The 8,725-nt window shown below is 40.7% G+C and overlaps 1 protein-coding gene across 1 annotated transcript; it reads right to left on the minus strand.

The window, feature by feature from the left end:
• Positions 1 to 1,090: 1,090 nt before the first annotated feature.
• On the minus strand, positions 1,091 to 1,828 carry LOC130137572 (uncharacterized). The gene has a single exon (XM_056309175.1). The coding sequence runs from the start codon at positions 1,826 to 1,828 to the stop codon at positions 1,091 to 1,093; it is 738 nt and encodes a 245-aa protein (XP_056165150.1).
• Between the last annotated feature and the right edge of the window lie 6,897 nt (positions 1,829 to 8,725).

Genomic DNA, 8,725 nt, shown 5'->3' on the forward strand with positions numbered 1-8,725 from the left:
ACAAATATACAAAAATGCTATGAGATGCATGATGCAAATGTCTTAAAGTGGCTCAGATTCAATCCAAAAGCAGCTCAAAGGCTTTTTATTCAAGGAAAATATTTCTTGACAGCATCAGCATTTACAGATTTTGGCAACTCTCGGCCATCCATTTCTACAAGAATCAATGCTCCGCCAGGTAACACCTTCTTGATGACATACGGTCCTTCATAATTGGGGGTGAACTTCCCACGATTCGGAATGATGGGTAGGACTTTCCTCAAAATCAGGTCATTGATCCCAAAATGCCTGGGTTGAACCTTGCGGTTGAATGACTTAGCCACTAGCTTTTGATAGTTTTGTCCATGGCACAGGGCTTTTACTCTTTTTTCATCAATCATGTTTTTTTTTTTCGAATATCAATCATGTTGAGTTGTTCAAATCTTTATTGAATCCATTCTGCTTCAGAAAGCTTTACTTGTGAAAGTACCCTTAATGAAGGAATTTCCACTTCCACAAGTAAGACTGCTTCCATTCTATACACTAATGAGAACGGTGTTTTCCCAGTTGAAGTGCGAATAGAAGTTCGGTAAGCCATTAACGCGTACGGCAACCAATCATGCCAATCACGGTAATTCTTTGCCGTCTTGGACAGAATCTTCTTCATGTTCTTATTTGCCGCCTCCACAGCTCCATTCATTTGTGGGCAGTAAGGAGAAGAATTCAAGTGGCAAATGTGAAACTTATTGAGTAGCTCATCCACTACTTTGTTATTCAGGTTTGACCCGTTGTCAGTGATAATTGCTTCCAGAACCCCATATCGAGCGATAATGTCACGACGAATGAACTTTACCACACTTTTCGCAGTGACGTGGGCATAAGAATTGGCTTTGATCTATTTTGTGCAGTAATCGATAGCCACTAGAATAATACGGTGTCCATTTGACGCCTTAGGATTATTTGGTCCGATAATGTCAATACCACATATTGAGAAAGGCCATGCCTCAGACATTTGATCTAATTTATTGGGAGGAGCATTGATTTTGTTTCCATAAACTTGACATTGATGGCAACATCTAACATGTTGAATACAATCGGCTTCCATGGTTAATCAGTAGTAACTTAGCCTCATGATCTTTCTTGCTAGAAGATGGTCATTCATATGAGGACCACATTCTCCTTCATGTTTGTCCTTCATTAGTAAATTGGCTTCTTTGGTGTCTACGCACTTCAGCAGGACCGAATCAAAAGATCTTTTGTATAAAGCACCTCCGCTGAGGAAGAATTTGGAAGCTAACTTAGTCAAGTATTCAGTAGCTCGACTTTCGTGGGGAAATTTTCCTTCTCGAAGGTAATTCATAATGTCACAGTACCATGGTTGACCATCGAGTTCTTTTTCTATAACCATGCAATACGCAAGCTCCTTTAAAACATCGATTTGTAAAGGATCAATATTCAAACCATCAGTTACTTGTAACATTGAGGATAATGTCGCCAAGGCATCAGCAAACTGATTTAGAGATCTTGGCAAGTAATCAAATAAGATCTCTTCGAATTCTTCCACCAAATCCTTAAGATACTCATGGTAAGGAATCAGTTTTGAATCACGAGTTTGCCATTCACCTCCTGTTTGGAGAATGATAAGCGCAGAATCACCATAAACTTGTAATCTCTTAACCTTCATATCGATGGCTAATTGGAGACCAAGGATGCAAGCTTCACATTCTGAAATGTTATTGGTACAAGGAAATATTAACTTTGCAGCTACCGGATAATGCTGATCAGCTAGGGATATCAGGACTGCTCCAGTGCCAAAACGAGAGAGGTTAACAGCTCCATCAAAATACATGGTCCACTTGTCATGTGACACCAAATGGATTCTTTCATCAATTTCATCCTAGTCATCTGACTTTAAGGGATTCTCAGCTAACATGCCAGCTATGGCTCACCCTTTGACGGACTTCTGAGACATACTCTGGATATCAATTCAGAGAGCAATATTTGCCATTTGGCAAGCCTTCCAACCAATGCAGGCTTTTCCAAAAGATACTTGATATGATCATTTTCATTCACCAACAAGATACAATGGTGAAGAGTGTATTGTCGTAATCTGTGTAATATCCAAATTAAGGCTACATATGTTTTCTCAACTTCAAGGTATCGAGCTTCACCAGAGGTGAACTTCTTGCTGAGGTAGTAGAGGTGTGCAACTTGGACCACCCGAACCGGGAACCGCCCGAACCGGGAACCGCCCGGACCGGACAGGTGGGTTCGGTCCGGTTCCCGAGAGTGTCGGTCCGGTTCCTGGTTCCAAAAAGTGGAACTGGTGTCCGGGCGGTCCGATTCCCGGTTCCAAGATGAAAACTGGACCGCCCGGACCGAACCGACCAAATATATATAATATATATATATATATAATCAATCAAAGTCGGATTTTCTGCCTCGGGACTTGTTCTCTAGCTTGGACTTGCCAATGTGAATTATGTGAGCGCATGCTCAACAAAACCATGGCCCAAAGGCCCCAAACCACCAAGACCTGTCCCAGCAGAATGAAGATCTCGCTAGCAGCTTCCCCTACCTTCATTGCTTTCTATCTTCTGCTGAAGAGAGACATTTCTTAGAAAACCCTAAAAGAAATTACTTTTCCCCTTCCCTCACGCTCGCGGCTTGCCCGTCTGCCGTTTCTCTTCCCTCACGCTCGCATTTCCCTTCCTTCGCTCTTGCCTTGCCCCTCTATCCCGGTTTTTGCCTCACGCAGTTACGCCTCTCGCCCGTCTGGCCTCTCGCCCTGCTGGCCTCTCGCCTCTACCGTCTGGCCTCTCGCCTCTGCCGTCTGGCCTCTCGGCCTTGTGGCCTCTTGCCTCACTCTTCGCTCTTCACTTTTTCTGCGACTCGATTCTCAGAAGTTTCTCTCGGCTCTCACATCAACTCAGTCTTTACTCTTGAGTAAGTTTTTCTCGTCTTTGCATTGCTGAGATTTCATGCGCTTTCCTTGTTAATCTCCTCCGCTACTTCTATTACAATGATTTCAGAGCAAATGATTGTGATGGTGATATGATTCTGGAAATTCATATTTGCGGATGAGTTGGATGGTGTTGACAAGAGGGGAAATAGAGGATTAGATCCTTTGGGTGGGTGAAGAAGGAAATTGTTCAACGGTAACGATGTTAGTATGAATTTGGGGTATCCACCAAGTTTTATATCCTTGAATTGTGTATCAGCTTTCAGAAATTGAATTGCTACTGATTTTGGTCGTTTGCATCAATTTTTCAGGACACTCGCGTTTATTCAATTAACAAAATATTCTCAAGCAATGACTATTTTGTGTAACATATGAATTCCAAGCGGAGATAGAGAAAAAAAAAAGGGGGAATTTTGATGCGTCACTGACTATAGATCTAGAAACACAGCTTGTGGTCTTTGATAAACATAGGGTCTAGCTTGTGTGCTCCTACTTGTAGACATTAGGAATTGTATATACGTTGCGGTTTGATGGCTCCAATCTCTGTTTTGCTTGATTCGGGTGATCTATATAAATGTCAATGGAAGTGGACAAATCCAATGATGCTATGAATCCGGTAATGGACTCGCTAGAAAATGAAGGTGAAGAAGACCTCGAAAAGGCATCCGACACAAACAAGGTATTTAATGCTTGTGCTTCTGGTAAACGAAAATCATCAGCTTGGCTTCATTTTCGTAAAGGAAAAACTAAGGATGGGAAAAGTGATGTGTTTTGCCTTTATTGTGGGGCCAAGTATACTTACAGTGTTGATAATGGTACCTCTGCTATGTTGAAGCACTTGAGAAGATGCAACAAGTATCCTCGAAATATAGATAAAAGGCAAAAATTGTTTGCCGCACGTAGAGTAGATGGGACTCAAATGACAATAGGGCATACCGGTACTGATTCTGGTAGTGGTAATGTCTTATCGACATGGACATTTGATTAGGATCGTTGTAGGCAAATGCTTGTTCGGATGATCATAATGGATGAACAACCTTTTTCGATAGTTGAGCGTGTTGGATTCCGTGATTTTATTAGTCAGTTACAACCTCTCTTCAATCACATGTTACGATTTACAGTGGCTAGAGATTGCTTGAAGTTGTATCTTTGTGAAAACGCAAGTTTGAAGACTTACTTTAGCAAGCTTAAGTCTAGGGTCGCACTCACGACCGATACATGGAGTTCCATTCAAAACTTGAACTATTTATGTCTCACTGCACATTTTATTGATGATGATTGGAAATTGCACAAAAGAATCATCAATTTTGTGGTGATGCCTAGTCACAAGGGCAAGGATATTGGGAAAATGGTTGAGAAATGCATATTCGAGTGGGGAATAGAGAAAAAAGTATCCACAATCACTGTGGATAATGCTAGTTCAAATGATGTTGCCATTAGTTTTTTGAAAGAAAAATTATCAAGAGATAAGTTATTGATCTTAGATGGTGATGTTTTACACATGAGGTGCACCGCTCATATATTAAATTTGATTGTGAGGGATGGATTGACCGAGGTTCGTGATTCTATTGCACGTATTCGAGACGTGATTAGGTATGTGAGGGGTTCTCCGATGAGAGCTAAAACATTCCAAGGTTGCATTGAGAGTGCAAGGATCACTTGTAAGGGTTTAGTTTGTCTTGATGTCACAACTAGGTGGAACTCCACTTACCTCATGTTAGACACCGCCTTAAAGTTCAGAAAAGCTTTTGAAAGGATGGAAGAAGATGATCCTGCTTTCTTAACTGAGCTAGACTATGAAACTCCTAAACATGAAGATTGGGAAAATGCCAAAATTCTTTCCATATTTTTGAAGAAGTTTTATGATGCCACCAACAAGATGTCCGGGACTAGGTATATCACTTCGAATGATTATTTTAATGAGATAGCTATTTTATATAAAACTTCGAAACAAGCGGAGAAGGCTTCGGATCCTAGGATGAAAGCTATGGGCGCGAAGATGAAGGAAAAGTTTGAAAAATATTATGGGAGTTTCAAAAAGTAAATATGATGGTGTTGATTGCGGTAATATTGGATCCAAGAAAAAAAGATGAATTATGTGAGGTATTGTTATAGACTAATCTATGGTGATAGTGCGAAAGTTGAGGAGATGTCTGATAAGGTGAGGATTGCCTTGGAACGTTTGTTTCATTTTTATGAGAAATCTTATCTTGGTTCTTGTGATAAAAATTTGGGTGGTCAACTTTTGTTTGATACCGGTAGTAGTTGGAATCTTGATAGCCATGAGGAGGATAACTAGAACGACCTTGATTTGGTTGTGGATTTCGATTCAGACAAGGCATATGAATTCTTTCTTCATGAGGAGAAAAAAGTGTCCGCGGGCAACTTGTCTGAGCTCGATAAGTATCTTAAAGCCGAACGTGAAGAAGGTCGTGATCTTGACCTTTTGATGTGGTGGAAAACTGCTGGCCAAAAGTTTAAAATCCTCTCTTTGATGGCTCGAGATATTTTGGCTATTCCTGTAACAACCGTTGCTTCGAAGTCGACTTTCAATACATCTGGTCGTGTGCTTGATGGCTTTCGAAGTTCTTTGACTCCTAGAGTGGTGGAAGCTTTGATTTGTACTCAAGATTGGTTAAGATTGGTCACCACGCCGATTAATGTTGAAGAGTGCATCGAAAATGCGGAAAAGTTTGAGTGGGGTAAGTCATTGATATATCTTTTTATCTTGTAATTTTTTTGTATATCTAATAAGTGAATGCTTTATTTAATGTTTTGTTTTTGTTAGATATTGATGATGTTAACTCGGAGCTTACCGGTAAAATAGAGTTTACAAGTTGAAGTAGAAGAAATACATGTGGTGAGAATTTCCATTAATAATTTGAGTTCGATTTGTAGTAATCCTGGTTTAAAACTAATGTCTGAATATTTTGTTTGGAAACAGAAATAGCAGTAGTGGCTGGGTGTTTCAAATGCTACATGGTTGCGTGCTAGTAGAGGCCATGAGAGAAGCTCTCAGTTTGCACTAGAAAGCTATCTTAGGTTGCAGAACTAGTTATATTTTCATGGGTCCAAATCTTATCTAGAGTTTGCTTGTGTTTGCATATTGTTTTCTTGAACCAGTTGAGCCTCGACAGTAAAATTTAAATTTGAAGCTGCTATTCTCGATCGGATGATCACCTTTGTCTGTCATCCATGTGATACTATAACAAACAAATCCTACAATATGCGTGTATTTTTGCTACCTTCGCTATCCATATATGAGGTGTTGCAATGTTGTGTGCCTAAAAGATAATGTTTGTGCTCTGTTTTGAAGAGTTACTGTCCTTCGAGGTTCAGATGTTCCTGGTTCGGGAATCTCACCATGTTTGGTTGGGGAATTTCTATATTGACCGGTTCCATTGGACCGGACAGGACCTGATCGGACCAACGGTCCGGTCCGATTCCCGGTTCCAAGATCGGCCAGGCCGGTTCCCGGTCCGGTTCCCAATTCCATCAAGAACCGGACCGGACCGGGAACCGATCACCCCTATGAGATAGTAAATAGCACGTTTCATTCCATCCTCCAGTCCCTTCTGCGCTAACATAGCTCCCAGAGACTCATCGTGAATGGTGAGATACAAGATCAAAGGTATACCTGAAGTAAGCGGTACCAAAACTGGTGGTTGTAAAAGATACTGCTTCAATTGTTCAAAGAATTTCTGACAATCTTTGTTCCATTCAACTTTGGCATTCTTTTTCAATAGCTTGAAGAATAGCTTAGCTGTTTCAGATAACTGGGAAATAAATCTTGTAACATAGTTCAGTCTTCCTAACAAGCTTCTGACCTCCTTGACAGTAGAAGGGCGTTTCAAATCGCAAATGGCCTTCACCTTCGAGGGATCAATCTCGATGCCCTTGTTACTAACCATAAATCCGAGGAGCTTTCCAGACTTTGCCCCAAACACGCATTTAGCGGGGTTAAGCCTTAGCTTGAACTTTCTAAGTCTATCAAACAGTTTCCTCAAGACTTCAATGTGGTCTTCACCTTGTCGTGATTTAGCGATCATGTCATCAATGTAAACTTCAATCTCTTTATGCATCATGTCATGGAATAGTGTCACCATGGCTCTTTGGTAAGTTGCCCCTACATTCTTCAAGCCGAAGGGCATAACTTTGTAACAAAATATTCTCCATGGGGTGATGAAAGATGTTTTAGTCTTGTCTTCTTCTTTCATTCAGATTTGGTTATAGCCAAAGAAACCATCCATGAAGGAAAATAATTCGAGTCCTGTCGTGCTATCGACCAAGACATCAATATGTGGTAACGGAAAATCATCTTTGGGACTTGCTTTGCTCAAGTCGCGATAATCGACACATACCCGAACTCGCCCATCCTTCTTCATGACTGGGACAATATTAGCAATTCGGTCAGCATAATGAATAACTTCAATGAAATCAACTTTCAACAATTTCATGACTTCTTCCTCAATCTTCTTGGATAATTCCGGCTTCATTCTCCTAAGCTTCTATTTCTTAGGCGGAATGACAGGATCAAGAGGCAATGTGTGTTCTACAATGTTGGGGTCCAGACCTGGCATATCAGCATAAGACCAAGCAAAGACATCCCGATACTCCTTCAAGAGTTCGATCAGTCGATCGGCATATGTTTAAGAGAGACTTGCCCCTATCTTTATTTCCTCGAGATTTTTAGAATAATCCAAATTTATAATGACAGTTTGTTCTTCCGTGGGAGGTTTGGATTCTTCATGTCAGATCCATTCTCTTTTAATAACCTGGGAGTCTTCTTCATTTTTGGGATTAGAATAATCGGGTTTGCTAGAGTCTTTTGGACACGAATCTGAGCCATGCATATGACTATCATGATTATGCAAAGTGTTATGCGTGAGATGCAATAAAAAATGGTTAGTATATGAAGATAATAAATGTAATGCATGCAGATGTGATGAAAAAAGCTTTTCGAATTCCAGGATTTCGAAAATTTCACGGGGAACTCGTCCTCATATCATTGGATATCCTCGTTCCAACGGATTGTTTTGAAAACTATAGATCGTGCAAAAGCCCAGGCCTCAAAGCATTATCATAGGGCTGGTTTGATATACTTTCACATGTCTATTAACAAAACTTGAGAATACTTTTATTGATATGCAGTAAATGTCATATAGCGTTTTGGATCCAAAGTTCGTGATCCGAATTATTACAACATATGAAATGAACAAATGAAAGTCCCTCGCAGGGGAGAATTAGATGGATTACAACTAAAAGCAAAGTAGAACACGGAAACATCTCTTACACAGCGGGATCGGTAGGTGCATCATTCTTAAAGCTTTCGAAAATGGCACCCACAAAGCTCTCTTCAAACAGGTCGACGATACCATTGATATCCACTTCTTCATCTTGGAGCAACTTTGGCGGTCCAGGGAAGAAATATTTCAATGGAGGAGGGAGCACACGTCGATAACTCTTTTCTTTGATGTTCGGGCTTTTCCGATTACTTTGATCTTCTTGATCGCCTTGGTAACATAAGCCTTCTCACTTTCTTCTCTTGGTCACCTCAATAGGTATGAGGATGCCTTAGGACAGCTTACCCAATCCATTGCCAACAGTGACTCCATGCTCGATCAACACTATGTTAGACATAAGGGCCGCCTTTGAATAGTGAGGCTTCCTTATGACGGTAGCTGCGGGCACATGAGCTACTAACACTAACTCGAATGAATGGTAGCTTGATTCCCCTTTTACTTATGGCTCCACGTAGGGAATTGCAGTATTGTTGAAGGTTTC

The sequence above is a fragment of the Syzygium oleosum genome, unplaced genomic scaffold (genome assembly GCF_021117445.2).
Source record: "Syzygium oleosum isolate NSW1041296 unplaced genomic scaffold, Sole_v2.1 Sole_v2.01, whole genome shotgun sequence".
Classification (NCBI taxonomy): Eukaryota; Viridiplantae; Streptophyta; class Magnoliopsida; order Myrtales; family Myrtaceae; genus Syzygium; species Syzygium oleosum.

Coding starts and splice junctions, on each gene's coding strand:
- LOC130137572 (XM_056309175.1), bottom strand. CDS start 1,828: ATGTATTTTGATGGAGCTGTTAACCTCTCTCGTTTTGGCACTGGAGCA.